Raw genomic sequence first — 26017 nt, 5'->3', positions numbered from 1 at the left:
ATTGTGACCGGGCCAAATATCTCACACAATAAGCGTCAAACAAAAAAACTACAAAGAACGAAACTTGTCTAGCTTGAAGGGGGAAACCAGATGGCGCTATGGTTGGCCTGCTAGGTGACACTGCCATAGGCCAAACAGATACCAACTGCGATTTTTTAAAATAAGAACCCCCATTTTTTATTACATATTCGTGTAGTACGTAAAGAAATATGAATGTTTTAGTTGGGCCACTTTTTTCGCTTTGTGATAGATGGTGCTGTAATAGTCACAAACATATGGCTCACAATTTTAGACGAACAGTTGGTAACAGGTAGGTTTTTTTAAATTAAAATAGAGAACGTAGGTACGTTTGAACATTTTATTTCGGTTGTTCCAATGCGATACATGTACCTTTGTGAACTTATCATTTCTGAGAAATCCTGCTATTACAGCGTGATTACCTATAAATACCACATTAATGCAATAAATGCTCAAAATGATATCTGTCAACCTCAATGCATTTGACAATACGTGTAACGACATTCCTCTCAACAGCAAATAGTTTGCCTTCCGTAATGTTCGCACATGCACTGACATATGTTGTCAGGCATTGTCAGTGGATCACGATAGCAAATATCCTTCAACTTTCCCCACAGAAAGAAATCCGGGGACGTCAGATACGGTGACCGTGCGGGCCATAGTATGGTGCTTCGATGACCAATCCACCTGTCATGAAATATGCTGTTCAATACCGCTTCAACCGCATGCGAGCTATGTGCCGGACATCCATCATGTTGGAAGTACATCGCAATTCTGTCACGCAGTGAAACATCTTGTAGTAACACCAGTAGAATATTACGTAGGAAATCAGCATACATTGTACCATTTAGATTGCCATCGATAAAATGGAGGCCAATTATCCTTCCTCCCATAATGCCGCACCATACATTAACCCACCAAGGTCGCTGATATTCCACTTGTCGCAGCCATCATGGATTTTCCATTGCCCAATAGTGCATATTATGCCGGTTTACGTTACCGTTGTTGGTGAATGACACTTCGTCGCTAAATAGAACGCGTGCAAAAAAAAAAAAAAAAATCTGTCATCGTCCCTTAATTTCTCTTGTGCCCAGTGGCAGAACAGCACACAACGTTCCAAGTCGTCGTCATGCAATTCCTGGTACATAGAAATATGGTACGGGTGCAATCGCTGTTGATGTAGCATTCTACATTTTTGAGATTCCCGTTCCTCGCCCAATTTGTCTGCTACTGATGTGCGGATTAGCTGTGACAGCAGCTAAAACACCTACTTGGGCATCATCATTTGTTGCAGGTCGTGGTTGACGTTTCACCTGTGGCTGAACACTTCCTGTTTCCTTAAATAATGTAACTATCCGGTGAATGGTCTGGACACTTGGATGATGTCCTCCAGGATACCGAGCAGCATACGTAGCACAAGCCCGTTGCGCATTTTGATCATAATAGCCATACATCAACACAATATCGACCTTTTCCGCAATTGGTAAATGGTCCATTTTAACACAGGTATCACGAAGCAAACAGCATCCACACTGGCGGAATGTTACGTGATACCACGTACTAACACATTTGTGACTGTTACAGCGCCATCTATCACAAAGCGAAAAAAGTGGTCCAACTAAAACATTCATATTTCTTTACGTACTACACGAATACGTAATAACAAATTGGGGTTCCTATTTTAAACAAATGCAGTTGATATCCGTTTGACCTATGGCAGCGCCATCTAGCGGGCCAACCATAGCGCCGCCTGGTTTCCCCCTTCAAGCTAAACGCGTTTCGTTCTTTGTAGTTTTTTCGTTTGTGTGATATTTGGCCCAGTCACGATCAATGGACCACCCTGTATATGAAAAAAAAGTGCTGTTGCAAAAGAGAAATAATCACTGTGACTGTAGTATAAAAGCACAGTAGAATTACTCACATATCAGTATGGATTTTGTAATATAGAGGTTTAGTGTAAGTTACATGCTATGGCTGCAAGGTGCAGTGCAAGTACCAGTATGCGTCTCACCTTTTGAAATTATTTATGCTTTAACATTCCTGATTTCTGGCATGTACTCACTTATCAAACACTTTAATTTGCCAGAACATTCTATACATGTATAAAATAGGGTCACACACTGCTGAGATAAGGCAGTTTGGTTACATTGTACTTTCATTCGTGCTCAATAAACATGCTTTCAGTGTGGAATGTTACATCTTTTTTTGACCCTGCTCTCATAATTAGTGCTCGATTCCAGACCCTATGGACATAGCTTCGTGGAGATGACAGGTACTACAGACATCAACACTACCATGGCTCCAATAACGCTGTCAGTCATTTTCGCTGGCTGGCACCAGAATGTTGTTGTTGTTGTTGTTGTTGCTGTTGTTGTTGTCTTCAGTCCAGAGACTGGTTTGATGCAGCTCTCCATGCTACTCAATACTATACGAGCCCCTTCATCTCCGAGTAACTACTGCAACCTATATCCTTCTGAATCTGCTTACTGTATTCATCTCTTGTTCTCCCTCTACAATTTTTGCCCCCCCCCCCCCCCCCACACACACACACACACATTTACCTCTAGTACTAAATTGGTCACCCTTCACCCCTTGATGTCTCATAGTGTGTCCTACCAACTGATCCCTTTTTGTAGTCAGGCTGTGCCACAAATTTCTCTCCTCCCCAATTCTATTCAATACCTTCTCATCAGTTCAAAAATGTTCAAATGTGTGTGCAATCTTATGGGACTTAACTGCTAAGGTCATCAGTCCCTAAGCTTACACACTACTTAATCTAAATTATCTTAAAGACAAACACACACACACACACCCATGCCCGAGGGAGGACCAGCCACATAGTCCATGACTGCAGCGCCTTAGACCGCTCGGCTAATCCCGCGGGGCTCTCATCAGTTATGTGATCTACCCATATAATCTTAAGCATTCTTCTGTAGCACCACATTTCAAAAGCTTCCATTCTCTTCTAGTCTAAACTATTTATCATCCACGTTTCACTTGAGTACATGGCTACACTCCATATAAATACCTTCAGAAAAGACTTCCTGACCCATAAATCTATACTTGATTTTTTCAAATTTCTCTTCTTCAGAAACACTTTTCTTGCCATTGCCAGTCTACATTTTATAACCTCCAAGTTTGACCATCATACGTTATTTTGCTTCCCAAATAGCAAGACTCATCTACTACTTTAAGTGTTATTTCCTAATCTAATTTCCTCAGCATCACCTGATTTAATTTGGCTACAATCCATTATCCTCGTTTTGCTTATATCCTCCTTTCAAGACAATGTCCAATCCATTCAGCTGCTCTTTCAGGTCTCTGACAATTACCATGTCGTAGGCAAACCACTAAGTTTTTATTTCTTCTCCATGGATTTTAATTCCTCCTCCACATTTTTCTTTTGTTTCTTTTACTGCTTACTCAATATGAAGATTGAATAACATCGGAATAGGCTACAACCCTGTCTCACTCCCTTCTCAACCACTGCTTCCCTTTCATGCCCCTCAACTCTTATAACTGCAATCTGGTTTCTGTACAAATTGTAAATAGCCTTTTGATCCCTATATTTGACCCCTGCCACCTTCAGAATTTGAAATAGAGTATTCCAGTCAACATTGTCAAAAGCTTCCTCTAAGTCTATAAATGCTAGAAAAGTAGGTTTGCCTTTCCTTAATCTATCTTCTAAGATAAGTCGTAGGTCGAGAATTGCCTCATGTGTCCCAACATTTCTATGGAATCCAAACTGATCTTCCCTGTGGTCGGCACCAAAATACAAATATTAAATTCCTTAATGGATATAAGAAGCATTCATGACTCAGGTGTGCATCAGGCATCCAGCATGTTTTGGGAGACACTGTCCAGGATCCAATGAAACACCTAAAAGGATTCAACCATGAAGTTAAATAAAACAGATGGGATGACATGCAATGTCTTGCCAATGTCTACTTTTACTCAGATGGTAGAGTCTAGCACTTGTTTGAAAACAATAAGGATAAGGTCAAGATCTATGACAAAATTTAAGTGGGAAAAATAAGAAAGAAAGAAAAGACATTTGCGGACCAACAGCAGCAAATCTGCACAGCTGAAAAACAACTGAAGAACCGAAACAAATATCAAGGGGAGACAACATAGTTTGAATATACAGTGTTTAGGCACTGTGTCATACAATGAAACTAAAAATGATAGGCTGACAAATTTTAAAGCCTAATGGATGAGATGGGGTAAGGCACTTCTTTTGAAGACTGTCACCGCAACAGAGGATTTCGTGAAGTGGTGCCAGCACATTGAAGCAATATACCAGAAAAAGAGTATGCTGAAAGATGTTTGACAGATTTCCAAAATCATACCAATGGCAGTCATGGAAGACTGTCAGGACCTTACACCACTAATATGCAAATTGATGGAAGAGAGATGTGGGTTTTGACACCTATTAATGTCACACCTACACAGCTGGAAGTACCGGCATTGAATTGAAAACCCTGACAGGAGCGGGTAGCAGTGTTAAATCACGAAGAGATATGTCGATCATTGCTATCAATCAATATAAGAATGAAGTCGGTAACCCTAGAAATATGCAGCAAATGTCAGACAACATCACGCTTAACAACACACAAAAAAGCTGACATTTGGAGCATAGAAAACAATTATCAGCATGCTCCCACTGTGCAAGCCCTGAGCATACAGTATGCTACTGTAAAGAAAGACGAAGAGTGTTTGGTAACTATTATGCCACAAGATGCCAACAACAGGACCATTCTATGCATGCAAGGCAACTGTTGATGGCTACTGTCAATCTGCTGGACTAAGCCCATCATCACACCCCAGGTTGAGGTCACTGTCCAACACACTATTATAGCCCTCCATCGCTATTCAGAAGTTCCAGCCACTAGCCCAGTTGCCAAAACAAGGAAAACTATACAAGGTGATCAGTCACATTGATGTCATAATCAAGGACAAACCTGTCATGGCACTAGTCAATTCTGTGGTGTCATCTCCGTGATATTGGCTTCTTATCGTCACTTGTTGGATAAGACTGTGTTTCAAGTATTGAAGGCCATTGTACTGAAGGTTGCAAATGGAAAATACATCCAGCCAACAGGAATGTGTATTGTGGAATAAACATTAATGATCCAGTGTTATCTTAATATGGGACTTCTTGTGGGCATCACAAGCACTGACAAACTTTAGTTACATATTGACAAAACTACTCCAACAAAGGTTGCTCTGGGCAGTCTACCACTGAGGAGATACTTGTCCCACAAAAAAAAAACCAGATGACTAAAAATGGATGAGTTTCAGTCAACTGTCCAGTTGCTCAGTTTAACTGTGAAACTGTATTCAAGTAAAATAATATACTCAGTCGCATAAAAGAAATCTACAGGAGGCCTTCAATATGTGATGTAACACATTTTTTTTTTTTGAAAGCAGGTTGATTTCTTTCAGGATTCCAATACATCATATTATTCCCCACTCTTTTCGCTACAAAATCCTATTTTTTAACACAATCTTTGTTCAATGCAACAGCCTTAGTCCCGCATGGTACCACCCTATTGGCCAATGTAAGAGCCAATGTCTTGCTGCATCAAATTTGTCCACAACATCCACGAGTGCTTCCCATAGAGTACATCCTTCACTGGGCCAAGCAGATGGAAGTCAAAAGGTGCGAGTTCCAAGCTGTATGGCAAATGAGGAAGAACCATCCGATGAAGTTTCGTGAGCTCCACTTGGGTGCACAGACTTGTGTGAGGCCTTGTGTCATCATGGTGAAGGAGAAGTCCATTTGCATTTTTATAGAACCCAGTGAGCACATGCCTTTGAGTATCCCAACTGGTGGCAAGTGTGTCAGCACTGCCAACAGACATCCAGATGTGCAGTGAGGTGTTTGATAGTGACCCATCAGTTACCCTGAAAGAGAGTGTCCGCACATTCCAACACTGCAGGAGTCACAGCTGTGTGCAGCCGGCCAGCATGCATGATATCGGACAGGTTTGCACAGTCTTGTTGCAATGACAATAGAAATCTTGTACAATGACTCATTGTGCTTTTGTTCACTGCCATGTCTTTGTAAACATTTTGCAAGTATCTATTAATATCTGAGATGGTCTGGTTTTATATATAGAAGGGGAGGGGGGGGGGGGGGAGGGAGAAAAAAGAAAAAAGGAAAAAAAAAAAAAAAAAAAAAAAACCCAATGACAGCTCTCTGCTTGGAAAACACCTCCATTACATATGCCATTTTGAAGGGTATGTAAAGCACCGTCACCATCAGTACTTCATGAAACTATAGGCTCTGAAGCAGGAATTTATTCCACAATATCCCACAACAGATTCCGAATTGCCCTCCCCCTCCCCCCAACCAAAATTGGCCAAGGAAAAAAATGTGTTCCATTACTTATTGCATGCCCCTCATACAGGCCAACGACGAACATAACAATCACAGACGGATAAAGAGAGCTGTCGACCACTGCTACAGCTCATTCCTTAGGGTTTGAGATAGAAAGATCAGCTCAGAACCACTGGAAGAGAATCTTGTTACAATGCATTTCCTGACCACACACAGGTGGATTCTACTACCCAGTCCTGGATTGACTGATTTTGCAACATTAGCGAGTATTCTGCGCCTCTCTGACAAAAATCTTGACAGGGAAAATTTACTGGAAACAGAAAACAGACTTTTTCCTTTTCCAGAAAAAGACAGAGCTGTAACAAATTATCCAGCTCCATGGCATGTGATGTGAAGGGCACTCTTGGAATGTATGCCTGCTGGGAAACTTAATAAAGAATATCAGTTGCAAGGTAAGGCCAATTACAACAAAACTTCACTAGGGAGACGGCACACCTTTTTGTATCCTTAAGAAGGCACTACCATCCAAGTACTTTATAATGAGATTGCTAAGATAAAACTACACACTGACACTAATGGTTAGAGGATAGTTGCAGTTCTAGTGCAAACCCAGAAAGGTTCTGCAAAGACAGATTGCTACATCTCCAGAGTGGTTTCCAAATCTGGGAAGAATTACTCAATGACTACCAAATGGGATGCAAATAATTATTAATCATCCCAACTCATCTACAACCAGCCATACAGAAGTATTTTCACGATTTTCTGACATCAAGTTACCTGAGAGAATAAGAAGCAAGTATCACTCACCAGGTCTCTAGCAACCTGACAGACACTGCAGAAAATGCCAATTACAAAAGTATATACCTCAGTTACCACCACGACAATAGGTAACAATTCTTCCTACAGTTGCTACTCTCTACCACACTGGAATTGACATTTTGGGGAGGTTTCTCGTGTCAACAAAAGGAAAAAATGGATAGTAGTGTGCTCTGCTTATCACTCTTACTACACTGTTGCAAAGGCTGTAACTCATGCCACAGGTCTAGAAATTGCCAGATTTTTTGTAGAAGATAAAATTTTGAAGCATGAACCACCACATGTAGTTATTTCCAATTGTTGAAAAATTTCAGGCAAGACCGGTGAAAGAAATAATTCACAATGCAAACATCACGCATAGGATGACAACAGCATACTACCCGCAGGCACAAGGCTTAACGGAATGTTTTAATTAGACATTGGTATATGTGCTTTCAATTTATGTTGATAGTTCTTAATGAGCATCCAGCTCTCTTGCATAGTATTCAATACTAAATTCTATGTGGTAATATCTCAGGCACATTAAAAACAGCCAATCATTTACATTTATGTAACAACAAAGTGTCATAGTGATGTGTTTGTGTGAGCACTGTATCTGACATGACTCTCAAGTAACTACACTGAATCAATCTAAAATCTTTGTCCCAATATACATGATCAACTGTCAACACTATCCAAGCATTATGAAAAGGCTGCTTGTGAACATTTACAAGGAGATACCCTAGCTGTAGTAAGACAACTATGTTTCCTTCATTACGACACTGTCTCTCAACTCAATTTTGTCACTTTGTGCGTTTTGTCCCAAAAATCAGGTGTCCGCCCCGTACTACACAACTCTTTGAACTTTCTCTGCGTTATACTTTCTTGTTCGCGAAATTAAACTCAGAGAGCTGCAAGAATGTTGTTTCGACACCACTGATGATATTAATAGAAAGACATCGTAGGCACTGAAGAAGGTTCCAAATGACACTATCCCAAAACTGCAAGAGCATCACTGGATGAGTGTGAATAGAAGAAGAGAATGTTTTGAAGGCAACAAAGACTAAATATCTGTTCTTGAACATATCTTGCATCTGTAATGGACCAACAATTTTAAGCAGGGAATGCTGTAAGATGTAGTGCCCATCAATTAGACTGCTCTTGCAGAGCCTCCCCTTTCTTCACTCTTGGAAATGTGCTGACAGTGTTGCAATGTTATAATTTCCCCAGGCTGATACCAAACACCAGCTCTGTATACCTACTACTGTCACTGGTGATGTTAGATAATCACCAGTGTTGCACACAGTACGTGAAATATAGTTACAATGACAGCATGATCGGTATGGTAGACCGAGGTCTAGGTAAGGTTGCAAGGTGGTGATCTGACTGAGTTGACAAAGCCAACGATTGTGAACATAAAATCTTGATTAATGGGTAAATAGCTTGCAGTTTACCTTAGGCTAGAAGGTGATAGGCTTATCTGCCATGAGGGAAACAAACAGCGTTAACATGCTGTAAAATACAAAATGCCAGAATGGCCACCACTAAAGATTACTATGGGCTGTCCACACACTGTGTTAACAAATGTACTGTATGTTTATTTGATCCCGAGAACGATATTATTGCTACAAAGTATGTTTTGATTACAATGTCTAACAGCTACATTCGAGGCTGCAATTGTGTTGGAAATTAATATTAATTGTCCTGTGATTGAAAGGAAATCACTGCTGCTCAACATTTGTTACTTCGCCATCTTACCACCTGTGATCGCATCCAAAAACTATACTCTGACAATATGGGATATATTTTTCAGGTTCCATAAAATTTTACTTTCTTTGACCTACTAAAGAGATGACATCCAACTGTAGTAAAGTGGTAGGTGAAACAGGAAGGACTATAAAAGTAAAGACCAAAAATAACCCACATTTCTACAACAAATGAGGGAACTCTGTTGCAAAAGACTACTATAGCAAAAATATAAACTTTTAACAGTACAAGTGGTTGATTAGCAATCTAATATTTATAGAAGGAACGTCTAAGAGACCATGGAATTCTAAACATAAATTCAGTTTCAACAGAGAAGGTGGTTACATGTTCCAGCTTTATTCTTCCCAGAGATCATAGAAGTAACTAGCAGGACACCATTGTTGTTGTTGTGGTCTTCAGTCCTGAGACTGGTTTGATGCAGCTCTCCATGCTACTCTATCCTGTGCAAGCTTTTTCATCTCCCAGTACCTACTGCAACCTACATCCTTCTGAATCTGCTTAGTGTATTCATCTCTTGGTCTCCCTCTACGATTTTTACCCTCCACGCTGCCCTCCAATACTAAATTGGTGATCCCTTGATGCATCAGAACATGTCCTACCAACCGATCCCGTCCTCTGGTCAAGTTGTGCCACAAACTTCTCTTCTCCCCAATCCTGTTCAATACTTCCTCATTAGTTATGTGATCTACCCATCTAATCTTCAGCATTCTTCTGTAGCACCACATTTCGAAAGCTTCTATTCTCTTCTTGTCCAAACTATTTATCGTCCATGTTTCACTTCCATACATGGCTACACTCCATACAAATACTTTCAGAAATGACTTCCTGACACTTAAATCTATACTCGATGTTAACAAATTTCTCTTCTTCAGAAACGCTTTCTTTGCCACTGCCAGTCTACATTTTATATCCTCTCTACTTCGACCATCATCAGTTATTTTGCTCCCCAAACAGCAAAACTCCTTTACTACTTTAAGTGTCTCATTTCCTAATCTAATTCCCTCAGCATCACCCGACTTAATTAGACTACATTCCATTATCCTTGTTTTGCTTTTGTTGATGTTCATCTTATATCCTCCTTTCAAGACACTGTCCATTCCATTCAACTGCACTTCCAAGTCCTTTGCTGTCTCTGACAGAATTACAATGTCATCGGCGAACCTCAAAGTTTTTATTTCTTCTCCATGAATTTTAATACCTACTCCGAATTTTTCTTTTGTTTCCTTTACTGCTTGCTCAATATACAGATTGAACAACATCGGGGAGAGGCTACAACCCTGTCTTACTCCCTTCCCAACCACTGCTTCCCTTTCATGTCCCTCAACTCTTATAACTGCCATCTGGTTTCTGTACAAATTGTAAATAGCCTTTCGCTCCCTGTATTTTACCCCTGCCACCTTTAGAATTTGAAAGAGAGTATTCCAGTCAACATTGTCAAAAGCTTTCTCTAAGTCTACAAATGCTAGAAATGTACGTTTGCCTTTCCTTAATCTTTCTTCTAAGATAAGTCGAAAGTCAATATTGCCTCACGTGTTCCAGTGTTTCTACGGAATCCAAACTGATCTTCCCCGAGGTTGGCTTCTACTAGGTTTTCCATTCGTCTGTAAAGAATTCGTGTTAGTATTTTGCAGCTGTGACTTATTAAACTGATAGTTCGGTAATTTTCACATCTGTCAACACCTGCTTTCTTTGGGATTGGAATTATTATATTCTTCTTGAAGTCTGAGGGTATACTAGATACTAGATAGATACTAGATACTAGATAGATAGGACACCATACTAGATATTTTACTTGCATCTTGGAAGTCACTGTAAATGGGTGAGGGAGGGGGGCAAGAGAACCATTCAATGGAAGATCTATATCTCAAGCATATCTGCACATGCGAGTGCACTCCAATTCAAGGGAAGTAGGAAATGAAAGACTAAGCCTTCTGACCCCACCCCCTCACTCTCAAAATGATCTCCAACAGGGGAAAAAGCAAAATGATCAGGAAGATGGCGATCGGTTGAAAAGTGCACATCTGGAAATCAGATTCAGCTACGGGATAAAACTGATAGTGATGATGCTCCACACCACGCACTGCAATGTGCTTGGATCCTCCTTCGCATGTTGTCGATAAGTTGGTTGCGTAATTGTTGCTCAAGTTTGTCCCACTTTTCTATGGTGTCTCTCTTGAAAAAAAAGGAAGGGAGAAAGATGATTTTTTAGCATCCCATCATTATTGAGGTTGGATTACTAGAGGGAGAAAGAAATCGGCAAACTCTTTTCAACAGAACCACCCCAGTATTTGCCTGGAGTGATTTAAGGAAATCGTGGAAAATCTAAATCTAGATGGCTGTATGGGAATTCTGAATCACCGTCCTACTGGATGAGAGTTCAGCATGCTAACCAATTTGCCATGTCACTGGGTGGTAAATAATGTAAATGTCATGTGACTAGGGCCTCCCGTCGGGTAGACCATTTGCCGGGTGCAAGTCTTTTGATTTGACGCCACTTCGACAACTTGCGCGTCGATGGGGATGAAATTATGATTATTAGGACAACACAACACCCAGTCTCGACCCAGCCAGATCGACCCAGCCAGGAATCGAACCCGGGCCCTTAGGATTGACATTCTGTCGCGCTGATCACTCAGCTGCTGGTGGCAGACACTGCGTGGTGAGCTCTCCTGAGATCATCCAGTGTGTCAGCATGGTTAATGTGACAAAACACTGAAAGCTTCAACTGGTTCCAAGTATGCTAAATTTGGTTTATGTTAGCAGACACTGCTCGCCATTCCATTCAGTTGATTTCTGCCATCTGGAGGAAGGTATTCACAAAGTGGGTGCGGTGTACTCATCTTGAAAGACAAACTGAGTGGCGAAATGTTAGCAGTAGTGCTGGACAATATGTTGGAGAATCCTGCCCCAGCAATGCATGGCTCTCAAATTACCATATAACGAGATGAGTGATGTCTGAAGTATACACCTGGTAATAGTGCAAAACGGGACTGACTGACTATGACTGACTATGGGAATGTCTGCCTGAGGCATACAATGGAACTGCACCTCCTCAACGGATTCCTACGGCAATCATCAGGCATCAGACAAATCCTACAATTATTGGTGACAAGAATGTGACACCAATGATCCATTCCACGTGTTCCCTTGCTCATCTTCTTTACCTCGTATGCACACTACAGCTGGGTGAGTTTGAATTATTCTTCGTGAATGCCCAGAGGCTACAGTGTTCATGTGGAGAAGGCTGTGCACTGTCTAGATAAACACAGCCCTTCCAGTTGCCTCCAAGGCCATGCACCGTTCTGTTGCATTCACTTTGGGGTATCAAAGAGGCCTAGTGAATAAGTAACGGTCATCAGCTGATGTTTTCAACCACAGGCAACCACTACGAGACACATCTTCAGTGTTTTCTTTCTCATGACAAAATGTATGAATGCTGTCACTGTCCTGTGTACTAATTCAGTGGACAACTTCAGATACTGACAACCATTCTAGCAGCGAAGTGAGAAAGCATGAATGGTCTAAGTTTAACACGCCCCTTCAATGGATGCTGACAAAATGAACAGTCCATATGGACCACACTGTCCCATTTATGATTGGAGACACAGCATGCTCTACTGCACAACACAGAGGAAATAGAATTATTCTTACTTTTCCCATTACACATGTGGCTGCACTTACAGATTTTCTGTAGTGAACAGATTAGCGAGGAAGATGTTGCCGCTGCCGCCGCCATGACGACGACGACGATGACGACAACAACAACAACAACAACAACCACCACCACCACCACCGCCACCGCCACCACCACCACCACCAAGCTTCTTTGGGAACATTTCTTTCCCTAACTACTGGGAACTTCACCAACTAAGGGCCTACCACAGACAAGCAGACAATATCACCTAATAATTCCCCATTTCCAAAAGAACCACAGCAGAGTCTATTCATGTTAATGGCCATGACACAGATTTTGGACAGACTCCAGCCATATGCAGTATTTTCAAGGTGGAATGAAGGAAGATTAAGGTTCAGCATATTTTTTTTACGATATGGTCATTACAAACACAGCACAAGCTCAGATAAGACAAGGAAGAGGAGAAAAAAGTGTCCTAGTCAAAAGAATAAGCCCAAACTCACAATTAGCCTTAATTGATTTAGAAAAACCATGGGCAACCTAAATTCAGATGGCTGAACAGGTATATGAAACCACTCACATAAAGTTGAAGTCCAGTGCCTTAACCAATGAACTACATAACTTGATTAACATGAACAATTTTAATACACCAGTTGTTGTTGTGGTCTTCGTCCGAAAACTGGTTTGGTGCGTTTCTCCATGCTATTCTATCCTGTGCAAGCCTTGTCACCTCCAAACAACTACTGCAACCCACATCCTTCTGAATCTGCTTACTGTAGCCCTCTCTTGGTCTCCCTCAACAATTTTTACCTCCCTCCCCCCACCTCTCTTACACTGCCCTCCACTACTAAATTGGTAACACCATTATGTCTCAGAAAGTGTCTTATCATCCGATCACTTCTTCTTCTTCTAGGCAGGTTGCACCACAAATTTCTTTTCTCTCCTATTCTGTTCAGTACATCCTCATTAGTTACATGACTTACCGATCTTATCTTCAGCATTCTTCTGTAGCATCACATTTCAAAAGCTTCTATTCTCTTCTTACCTAAACCATGTATCATCCATGTTTGATTTCCAAACATGGCCACACTCCATACAAATACTTTCAGTAACGACTTCCTAACACTTAATCTATATTTGATATTAAACAATTTCTCTTCTTCAGAAACGCTTTTCTTGCCATTGCCAGTCTACATTTTATATCCTCTCTACTTCGATCAACATCAGTTATTTTGTTACCCAAATAACAAAACTCATCTACTACTTAAAGTGTCTTGCTTCCTAATCTAAGTCCCTCAGCATCATTAGATTTAATCTGACAACACTCCATTATATTTGTTTTGTTTTTGTTGCTACTCACCTTATATCCTCCTTTCAATACACTGTACAATTCATTCAGCTGCTCTCCCATGCCCTTTGCTGTCTCTGACAGAATTAGAATGTCATCGGGAAACCTCGAAGTTTTTATTTCTTCTCCCTGAACTTTAATTTCTATTAAAAAATGTTCTTTGGTTTCCTTTACTGCTTGCTCAATGTGCAGATTGAAAATATCAGGAATAGGCTACAACCCTGTCTTACTCCCTTCTCAACTACTGCTTCCCTTTCAACTCTTATAAATGCAGTCCAGTTTCTTTACAAGTTGTCAATAGCCTCTGAATCCCTTAACCCCTGCTACCTTCAGAATTTGAAATAGGGTGTTCCACTCACACTGACAAAAGCTTTGTCTTAAGTTTAAGAATGCTGTAAAATGGTTTGCCTTTCCTTTAACATATGTTCTAAGATAAATCATAGGGTCAGTATTGCCTCACACGTTTTTACATTTCTCCAGAATCCAAACTGATCTTCCCCAAGGTCAGCTTCTACCTCTTTTCCCATTCTTCTGTAAAAAACTCATGTTAGTATTTTGCAACCATGATTTACAAAAAACAAACTGACAGTTTGGTAATATTCACACCTGTCAGCACCTGCTTTCTTTGGAACAAGTGTTCCTATATTTTTCTTGAAGTCTGAGAGTATTTCGCCTGTCTCACACATCTTGTACATCATAAGGAAGAATTTTGTCGTGGCTGGCTCTCCCAAGGTTATCAGTAGTTCTGAAGGAATGCCATTTACTCCATTTACTCCCAGGGCCTTGTTTCGACTTAGTTCTTTCTGTGTTCTGTCAAATTCTTCCCACGGTATCATATCTCTGATCTCTCTTCATCTAAGTCCTCTTGTACCAATAAACACAAATGAGTAGCAATTGTTAATCATTCATAAACTGTTCTTGAATGGACAGTGAATGAATGTAAAATGAAACTCTTTTGAAAGAACACACAGAGCAAGCCCCATACAAAGATTGCTGTGACATGCGAAGCAATGCAGAGAGAGTGATATCTACCCCCAACTTTATATGATACGTAGGCCTACAGGATAAATGAGACTTTTAATTTGTGCTTAATACTCCTTAATAACACTCTGACTCATAAAAAGAAAACTGCAATCAAGAAAGATAGTAGTATTTAGATGAAATGCATTACCCTCCTGCAATCTTCTGATAATGATGAACTGATGACCAGAAAAAAAAGGACTAAAGAAAAAATGTGGGCACTATTATTGGTACATGTTATCAATTTTTCTTTCTAGTATCTGCTACATGAACCAGTTCTGTCCCAATGCAGGGCATAAATGGCAAATAAAGCCATATAATAATGAATTAATAGACAGTCCAGAGACAATCTGTCATTAAAAGCCCGAGTTCTATAGAACTGAAACTACACTGAAGAAGATATGCAGATCCATATTTTTATACTCAAATGAGGGATGATGTAGAACACATTTAGGACTAGATTAATAAGTAAACCATAAAATAAATTCTCAAAATCTTGCTGTGTAAGAAGTCCCTGGTGGCTTGAACTACAAGAGACAGAATAAATACTCATAATGTCTGTCATGGCCAGAAAGCCATGTAGTTGCAGTTTACTGATTGATCACCTATCAAGGATATTGATTAGTCCTGTCTCAGTTTATTTACAGTAACAAAAAATACTGCAGCATTTGGTAACATCATAAATAATGACCCCCAAATAAGACCATATCATGCATACATCTAAGTGCATTACAAAAGCAACACTACATTTTGGATATAGTAGAACAGAAATCCTTTAGATCTCAAAGGATCTAATCCAAAAGACTGAACTACCTTAGTTCTATACTAGTATATATCTTAAGACATACACTGCGGCGGCAAAAGTCATAGGATACTTCCTATTATACATTAGACCTCCTTTTCTCCAGCATAATGCAGTAACTTGATGTGGTAAGGACTCAAGACCATCATCGGAAGTCCTCTGGAGAAATATTGAGCCATGCTGACTCTATAGGAACCCCTAATTCTGCATCTATAGCCACCCATAATAGTGAGAGTACTGCCAGCCAAGATTTTGTGCACGAACTGACCTCTCAATTACAGCTCATAAATGTTTGATGGGATTCATGCTGGGTGATCTGGTTGGCCAAATCATTTTCTCGAATTGTCCAGAATGGTCTTCAAACCAATGGCGAATAGTTGCAGCAGCCCAGTGACATGGCACACTGTCATCCATAAAAATGCCACTGTTGTTTGGGAACATGAAGTCCATGAATGGCTGTAAATGGTCTCCCAAGTAGACGAACATAATCATTTCCAGTCAATAATCAGTTCCATTCCATGTGAACACAGCCCACACCATTATGAAGCCACCAGCAGCAAACCATTATGGAGCCATCAGCAGCTTGCACAGTGTCTTGTTGACAACTTGGGTCCATGGGGTCTGCACCACACTTGCACTCTACCAACAGCTCTCACCAATGAAATCGAAAATCATCTGACCAGGCCACGGTTTTCCAGTCATCTAGGTTCCAACCAATATGGTCACAAGCCCAGGAGAAATGCTGCAGATAACGTCGCATCGGCTGTGTGCTGCCATAGCCCACTAACTCCAAATTCCAACACACTGTCTAAATGATATCAATATAATAGAAGGAAACATTCCACGTGGGAAAAAATTATATATAAAAACAAAGATGAGGTGACTTACCGAACGAAAGCGCTGGCAGGTCGATAGACACACAAACAAACACAAACATACACACAAAATTCAAGCTTTCGCAACACACTGTTGCCTCATCAGGAAAGAGGGAAGGAGAGGGGAAGACGAAAGGAAGTGGGTTTTAAGGGAGAGGGTAAGGAGTCATTCCAATCCCGGGAGCGGAAAGACTTACCTTTGGGGGAAAAAAGGACAGGTATACACTCGCACACACGCACATATCCATCCACACATACAGACACAAGCAGACGCTTGTGTCTGTATGTGTGGATGGATATGTGCGAGTGTATACCTGTCCTTTTTTCCCCCAAAGGTAAGTCTTTCCGCTCCCGGGATTGGAATGACTCCTTACCCTCTCCCTTAAAACCCACTTCCTTTCGTCTTCCCCTCTCCTTCCCTCTTTCCTGATGAGGCAACAGTGTGTTGCGAAAGCTTGAATTTTGTGTGTATGTTTGTGTTTGTTTGTGTGTCTATCGACCTGCCAGCGCTTTCGTTCGGTAAGTCACCTCATCTTTGTTTTTATATACACTGTCTAAATGGATATATTTGACGTACATCTCACATTGATTTTAGTGGTTATTTCATATAGTGTTGCTTGTCTGTTAGCACTGTCAACTCTATGCAAACACCGCTGCTGTCAGCCATTCAGTGATGATTGTCAGCCACTGTGTTGTCCATGGTGAGAGGTAATTCCTGAAATGTGATATTCTAGACACACTCTTGGTATTGTAGATCTCAGAATATTGGATTCCCTAACGATATCCAAAATGGAATGTCTCGTGCATCTAGCTCCAACTACCATTTCTGCATTCAAAGTCTGTTGATTCCCTCCCACGGCCATAAGCACGTTGGACAACTTTTCACATGAATTGCTCGAGTACAAATGACAGCTCTGCCAATGCACTGCCATTTTACACCTTGTGTATGCATACCACTGCCATCTGTGTATGTGCATTATCACTATCCCATGGCTTTTGTTACCTCAGTGTATAATTAAAGAACAAATTGATGACAATATGTTTGGTAAATGGCAGATAGCCATAAATATTGGAGCTAGATGCATTGATAATTGACAAGTAATTTCACTGTCTCTTGAATGTATATCAAATAACACTTCCCTTACAGTAAACAATGTTAATCAATTAACAGCTTTCCAATACGGACATGCATGTAACAACTACAGAAAAGGCTGTTGTCATTGTCTTCAGTGTGAAGACATGTGACACAATGCTTCATGTTAGGCTATTCAGTGCAAGTGTCTTCATTTCTGCATAACTGCAGCAACCTACATCAATTTGAACCAGCTTACAGTATTCCAGCCTTCGTCTCCTGCTATTTTTACCACCATACTTCCTTCTATTAGCAAAAAGACAATTCCTTAAGGCCTCAGGGTGTGTCTTGTCCTTCTTTTCATCAAGTTCAGCATTAGACAAAAATTCTTCCCCCCACCCTCCCCCCAAATGGATTTAAGTACCTCCTCATTAGTCACTCTGTCTATGACTACAATTTCCTGCAATTCTTCTACACAGCATTTAAAGGGCTTCTACTTTCTTCTTATCAGAACTGCTTATCATCCACATTTCACTTCCATACAAGGCAAACAGAGATCTTGTAAAACTCAGCTCGCTCTTGTTCCTCCATGACACCTACAGTGTTATAGACATCGACACTCAGGTTAATGCCATGCTCCTTGACTTCAGGATAGCATTTGACACCATTCAACAGTGCTGCTTGGGGGGGGGGGGGGGGGGGGGGGAGACAATTTACCGAGTATTGGACCACATTTGTGTCTGGATTGAAGGCTTCCTTGCAAGTAGAACTCAAAACATGGCTCTTAATGGAACAAAGTTGACAGGTATAAAGGTAATTTCAGGAATACTCTACGAAATTATGGTAGGAACATTACTGTTTACAATACGCATAAACAACCTGTACAAAATGTCAGAAGATCCATAAGATGTTTGCAGAGAATGTGGTTGTCTATAAGAAGGCAAAAACCCCAGAAGGTTGTAGCTATTTCTAAAAGCTATTGCAGATGATTGGCAAATGGTGCAGGGACTGGCAGCTGATCCTGACATAAATTAATGTAACATAACAAAAGAGAAGAAATCCATTATTGTAAAATTGGAAATACGGAAGTGTCCGATCCGGGCCGTCTGCTGTGACCCATGACGTCACAAATATGGCGGAAACGGCCATAAACCACGATTCCAATATGGCGCATATAAAGTTGGTACGTACACATTATGAGGACGAAAAGACATCGAAAAACAAACACACACACTTACCACAAAAAGCCTAATGACACTAACGGGACAAGCGCGGGAAACGGGGTGTTTTTGGGTGGAGGCAAACTAAATATAAACAAAATTAGACACCCACCCCCAAACAAAACCACACAAAATGACGAAAAAACCGACATCACAAAACTCCCCAAATACCACTAAACACAATATCATCTGGAATCGGACACTTCCCTTGGCCTATATAGCTCAACAGCAGCTCCCGATCCCACAAATTACGATCAAACACTTCCCTTGGCCTATATGGCTCAAAACCATCTCCCGATACCAATATCAACATACACAGCCACAAATTGGGATCGAACACTTCCCTTGACCTGCGCACTGTTAATTTTATCCGCCATATCCATTCCTGAACAAAAACAACAACCGATTAATTTTACTAAAATTACCACACAATGTACAGCGAACAACACTAAATTAACCTTCACACAAAATCGTTAACTCACTGAATCGAATTCCACTACAAACACAGCCGACACTCGAACAATTCTGGAAAATGAGCAAAAGCAAACTGAACCCATTACACCACACAAACGAAAACCCTGAACACACCACCAGAGAGCACAACAAACCACAATACAACGACATCTACCTACAAACACGCCACATTCACAAACCAAACTCCGGGCCGTCATGATGTCACACACAACAACACCCTTACGTCACAGGTCAAAGCCGACGCATGGGATCAGACGCTTCTGTCGACCCGTAAAGTTACACAACTGGTGAGAAATTGCTAGAGACAGCATCAATCATGAAATATCTAGGAGTAAGCATCCAGAGTGACCTTGACTGGAATGACCACATAAGACAAATAGTAAGAAAAGCAGATGCCAGACAGATTCATAAGAATGTTAAGGATATGTAACTCATCCATGAACAGAGTGACTCTCAAAACATTTGTTTGACCAGTTCTCGAGTATTACTGCTCATCACTCTGGCACCCTTAGTCAGCACGACAGTATTAACGGATGTTCAATACACTCCAATGACAGAAACCACGAGAGACATGTTGTGCTTCACAGAGTATTTACCACTGAAATTCCAAAAGCATATGTTCAGAGAAGAGGGGGGACAAAATATTACTTCCTCCCAGATAAGTCTCGTGAAATGATCATAATGAGAAAATCTGAGAAATCCGAGTTAACACAGAGGTTTACTTACAAAGTTGATCATAACCATTCACAAATGGAACAGGAACTTAGGGGGGAGTGCAATCAGTTTGTGGTACCGCCACACACATTCATGTGGCTTGCAGAGTATTGAGAAGGCTACAGAGACACACACAAATATCACAGGAAAAAAATTACTAACAATTAAATTGATATTAAATGTTACCATGTTCCTCTATTCCAGAAATGTTTTTTCTTGCTATTGATAGTCTGCATTTTACATCCTCCCCACTGTGGCCATCATCAGTAATTTTGCTGCCCAAATAACAAAAACTCATCTACTACTTTTTAGTGCCTCATTTCCTAGTCTTAGCTCCCTGTGCCTGATTTAAATCAACTACATTCTATTACCCTTGTTTTTCTTTTGTTGGTTTTCATATTATATCCTCCTTTCAAGACACTGTCCATTCAATTCAACTACACTTTCAAGTCCATTGCTGTCTCTGACAGAATTACAATGTCATAAGCAAACAGCAAAATTTTTATTTCTTTTACTCGACTTTTAATTTTCTTTCCAAATTTCTCAGTGGGTTTCTTCACAACTTGCTCAAAGTACAGACTGAACAACATCGGGGAGAGGCTACAAAGGTGTCTCACTGACTTCTCAACAATGGCTTCCCTTTCATGTCCTTTGATTCATACAACTGCACTCTGGTTTCTATATAAGCTGTAAATAACCTCTAGTTCCCTGTAGTTCATCCTTGCTACCTTCAAAATTTCAAAGAGTGTAGTCCAGCCAACAATGTGCAAAGCTTTCTCTAAATCTACAAACATAGATTATTGCCTTTCTTCACCTCATCCTCTAGGATAAGTTTAAGGTTTAGTATGCCCCTTGTGTTCCTACATTTCTCTGGGACCCAAAGAGACTTTCACAGAGCTTGGCTTCTACCAATTTTTTTCCATTCTTCTCTAAATAATTCACGTCAATATTTTGCAATAATGATGTATTAAACTGGTGGTTAACTAGTATTCACACCTGTCAGCAGCTGCCTTCTTTGTGATTGGAATTATTACATTCTTTTTAAAGTCTGAGAGTATTTCGGCTGTCTCACATATTTGCACACTATTTTAGAGGAATTGGTTCATCTTAGGTCTTTCCACGTTCTGTCCAATTTTTCTCGCTGTATTATATGTTCCATCTCATCTTCACTTAGTTGCTCTTCTCTATCTTTATTTGGTTCCCAAGTTTGGTTACTTTGTACAGACACAGTATATATTTCATCCACCTTTCACTTCTTTACTGCCATCCGAGTTCCTGATATTCAAACAGCTACTTGTCTTTTCTCCAAAGGTCTCTAATTCCCTAACACACAGCATTATATTTCCCCTACCTAGAAATGCTTTTACAGGTTTGCTGTTTGTCCTCTAACCATTCATGCTTAGTCATTTTGCACGTTGTCAATGTAATTTTTCCATTTTGCCTGTTTCATTTGCTGCATTTTTAAATTTTCTTCTTTTGTCTATCATATCCAATATCCTCTATGTTACCGAGGGGTTTCTACTATCCACTGTTATCTTTTATCTATGTGATCCTCAGCTGCCTTCTCTGTTTCATCTCTCAAAGCTGCTGATCTGAGCACAAGTCCTGTTCTTCCTGCCACAGCATTTCACAAATTTCCAATCACACTGTATCTAATGCCAAACTATCCATTTCCCTTTTGCAATTGAATCTAACCTGTCTACTCTATGGAGGGGGCTAACGTTCTCCTGGGTAGTTAAATACGCAATTAATAACTCCCTGTTCCAAGATGAAAGCAATATAGCACATGTTAGTGCCGTAACGATACATAAGCAATCACACATGAGAAGGTGTTTACGATATTCAATTTACATTGAACAACATGGCTGTGAGTATTTTTCTCTAAAAATTCTTTTTCAAATGATGACAGCTACAAAGACAATAACAAGAATAGCAAACACAACACTGAAAAACCTTTAGCACATTCTCAAAAAAGATGCAAAACGCAGGTAATGTATAAATTTTCAGTTATGAGTAACGAAAATAAGACAAACCATTTTACACTATTTCAAGCATTCGTTATAAATGTATAAATGTATTGTAGGTCTATTTCTACGAAAAGTGTAAGGAACACTGAAGGGCATCTAGGCCTTTCTTAAAAAAAACATAAAGAGAAAGAAAACAAATCAATAAAATCATAGTTATCACTACAAACTTCCTTCTGTTTCCATTGTCCATAATAGGCACATTCCGATATATTAAGAGTTCAGTCACTAGACAAATAATACTCTTTCCACATTTGCATTAAAGCAACTAGAAAAAATTGTAATTTGTCAGAATCTTTTCATGAAAAATTTGAATGCTGTAATATGTAAGATGTGGTTCGTAATTTTTACTAATCTATCAGAAGTCAGCAGTTTTATTTCCCTCTCCCTCTGCCCATTCAAAGTTATAATATATAGGGCTAATCCTGAACGTTACAAATTGCATAAAATATATTTTCCAAGGCAAGACCATCATTTCTTTTAATTAAGGTACAGTAACAGCTTAAGAACAATCGAACACAAAAAGTAAGAGTTTGTTACCTTCATTTAACAAATCTTCTCTGACTGGATTAGTGATCAGGAACTGGTCTGTCATAAACTGCAGCACTTTCAATCTGTTTTCCACAGATGTGAAAGGATATTCAGAGTTGTTCAATATGTTCAGCACATTTGAATCAAAATCTTTGTCACTTTCAACATATGAGCGTAAAACTTCTGGCCACGTCATTGGATCCACAAAAAATAACACTACATTTACACTGTCCTTGTGGTCAAGAGGACCAAAATGCGTCTGCTGAGAATCTTCTTCTCTAAGCAATGCTTTTAAAAGCATTATATGAATTTCAGCAAGTAAAGTACTCTGATCCTCACACATTAATGCGGCACAAAAGTCCTCAAACCTAAAGGGAGACAAACGTACTAATGCTCTAAAATGACGAAGAACTTCGTATATACACAACGTTTTCATCACCAGTTCTTTCGGAACTAATAAATCTTCAGATGATTTCGGCAAATGAAGGGGAGGAATTTCCCGATTCTGAAGCCACAGTGGTTCTGGGCTTGGAAGTCTATGTAAATACTTTTTCGGAGTTCCACTGACAGTACTATAACTAGAGAGAGAAAAATCACTGTCACTGGACGCATCACCACCGAAACTTTCATCCATTTCACTGTCACTCCTAAGTATGTCATCATCAAATTCACTTTTTCCACTCGACTCGTCACCGAAGTCTGAACCATAGTGGTATTCGGAGTCTTTCTCCTCTACAGCGTCTGGATTGTAGCCTCGTCTATGATATCCTCCGATTCCTCTTCTACTCTTACATCTTCCTCTACTCCTTGAACTTCTTCTGCTGCTTTCACTTCCTACCGGCGACGATGCTCTCGAAGCTGTTGGTGTACTAGTTTGTGAATTGGGTGTTTCGGACCCTTTACTTTCGCGGTTCAAAAGGTATTTTGGTTTCTTTAATAAATGATATTGAAACTTTTTTGGTCTTTCCATAACCACGGATTTGGGGGGCCTCCCCCGCCGTTTGGTGCCTCTTGTTGACATCTTGGGGCATCCACCGTCAATCACCAAAGACTATTTAACACGTGGTTTATGAAAACACTGTATTGTATACAAATACGAATGACACAACTTCATAGAAACGGAGACCATGTTTGCACTCTGATCTTTGCGCCATTTTTCCACCACCGTCACGTGACCACACATATAAACCGCCTATATCTACGACATTTGGCATTTAATGCACTAGTTACACTAATTTTTGAAGATTTATGGACTTTTAAAACCCATATGTCCAAGAGAATTGGCACAATTATGCCAATCTGAGCCGATTAACCAAGAACTACGGAGTAATACGAAAACTCAATACAGTTTGAAACGTCTCTTGTGATTGGTCGAAAGTTGTGCCGCCATATTAACATAGTACTGAGTAACCAGCTCTAGGTCGTAAACTATGCCTTCTATCGCCTACTTCGAGGATTAAAAACTAAACATTTCCGAAACTGTGCAAACAACAACACGAGGGAATAGCTTAACAATAACACAGCAAAATAATTGAAACAACTCGTGACGTCTCAAAACTACATCAGTATCCAATCCAGAGCGCCCTAATGTAAATATTTTCTAAGGCATCGCCATAGATGGCACAATACAGCACAGATGACAAGTCTGTAACCGAGTTGTAGATATTCGACCAATCAAAGCAAAAGCCTAATTCTTATTTCATGTAGTTTCTTGTTTACAAGCATAATGTCATCGTCACTAGACTAACAGGGTGTTACTTAAGGAAGAAATGCCATTCGCAAATCAAAATATGAAACAAAATCGCAAAACTCTTCATTGCAAGGAAACGAGAACAGCAAAATACAGCTTGCTAACGAGGCCTTTTTTCCTCTCATTCGTTTGCTTATTTCAGTAGCCGTCCGAAATAGTTTGAAAATGTGTTTACGTATAAATTTTATCTCTCAATAATGGAACAAGACATGTAAGTTCAGAATCGACAAAGGCAATTGCACTGAGTTTCGATAAAATTGAGGGGAACAACTTTATTCCAATTTCAAAAAGCGCAATTATAGAAGTGATAGCCATCAGCTGTAGTCACTGTAACTGCCGACGTAATTCCGCTATGGTCAGTAGATGACCGAATTCTTTTGACTTATCATAAATAGCCTATAGATACCTGACAGGCGAACGTCTGACGAATAAGTCCATCAAAATAATATTTTCATAAATGAAGGAGATTATCATGAAAATTTATAAGGTGTATTTTATTCGATAAATGTGTCTAGAAACAATGGACGTATCGCCCTGTGGCGATAAAAAAAAACTTACTGTATGATAATTCCTAATAGTACTGTAAAGTACAGTAATTTATTCCTCCAAGGATCATCTTTACTATATGCAGGATTTCTCAGCTTAATACAGAAAAATAATAAGTAATTTCTACGGATTCGTATAACAAAGGTACTCCCCTCAGAAAATATTTCCATTAGGGCGCTCTGGATTGGATATTAATGTAGCCCCGTTATTTGGAACTGCCAAGTAATAATGTGCAATTATGAAAAAAAAAAGTTTTGGTTTTCTGTCCCTTACGTGACTACAGGCAGAATGAATCCGCTACTGTAGTAACAAGTGTTCTAGAGTGGCCATCCATCGTTAACACAACGATATGGAAATCACCAATCATCATACGAAGCAATAGGAGATTGCAGATTGTGTACGAAACTAACGATGCATTAAGTTGAGACATGCCTGATGTATGTAGATACTATATGTTTACAATCTATAGTGTAAAACGAATCATGCCCACGAGGAACACCCTCAACAGACAGTTGTGATTACATTCCTGCCAATCACATGTTCAGAATGTAAAAAACAACTCTTAGTAAGCGAGAGACGGTGAACTAAACAATAGGTTCGTGTGTTTATTGTTGGAATTCACGGTGACTGAAAATGTAATTCAGTAGGATCTTTGCAGTAGGCTTTTAGACGGTAGGCAAGGACAATGTTTGAGTCATCTGATGTGAGTGCGACTTAGGCTTGCATTTATAAAACAGCAAGTTAACAGCTTTGAGTGTGTTTTGTCTCAAAGATCGGAAATAAGCTCGATAAAACCGCATAAATGAATGGGCCACACACGATGTACAGAATGAAACCTGTATTATGTTTTACTGATGAAATCGAACTTCCGCAATGCATGTATAAAATGAAAAATATTCAAGAAACGTTCCACGCAAATCGTGAAGATGCCTCGCCAACCTGTCCAAAACCGACAAGCATTTCGGAACAGGTTAAAAAGTTACTAAAGGTTTATTTAATTTCTGTTAACTCCTACATTTCAAATGCACACATACGTTTCATTGCACGGATGCTAACACATAATTGAGATAAGTATTTGTAGCTA

At 39.9% G+C, this 26017-nt stretch overlaps 2 protein-coding genes across 4 annotated transcripts in view; one reads left to right on the top strand and one right to left on the bottom strand.

Annotated features, from left to right (window-relative positions):
• The window catches only part of LOC124716404 (nucleosome-remodeling factor subunit NURF301), a 274017-nt gene extending 250342 nt beyond the window's left edge, over nt 1–23675 (bottom strand). The window contains exon 1 of the mRNA XM_047243171.1: nt 22647–23675. Within this exon, the coding sequence (XP_047099127.1) occupies nt 22647–23658 (1012 nt within the window). The 5' untranslated portion in view covers nt 23659–23675. The remainder of the gene's footprint in view (nt 1–22646) is intronic.
• A 1911-nt stretch (nt 23676–25586) lies between these two features.
• The window catches only part of LOC124716368 (probable aminoacyl tRNA synthase complex-interacting multifunctional protein 2), a 35260-nt gene continuing 34829 nt past the window's right edge, over nt 25587–26017 (top strand). Inside the window, exon 1 of one of the 3 annotated variants that reach the window (XM_047243170.1) lies at nt 25587–25636. In XM_047243170.1, coding sequence (XP_047099126.1) covers nt 25619–25636 — 18 coding nt within the window. In that variant the 5' untranslated portion in view covers nt 25587–25618. Of the gene's footprint in view, nt 25922–26017 lie in introns of all 3 variants that reach the window. The other 2 variants (XM_047243169.1, XM_047243168.1) reach the window with 2 other exon arrangements.

This window comes from Schistocerca piceifrons, chromosome 1 (assembly GCF_021461385.2).
Source record: "Schistocerca piceifrons isolate TAMUIC-IGC-003096 chromosome 1, iqSchPice1.1, whole genome shotgun sequence".
Taxonomy (NCBI): domain Eukaryota; kingdom Metazoa; phylum Arthropoda; class Insecta; order Orthoptera; family Acrididae; genus Schistocerca; species Schistocerca piceifrons.
The sequence above is the reverse complement of the archived record's forward strand: the minus strand, read 5'-3'. Positions and strand labels throughout refer to the sequence as shown.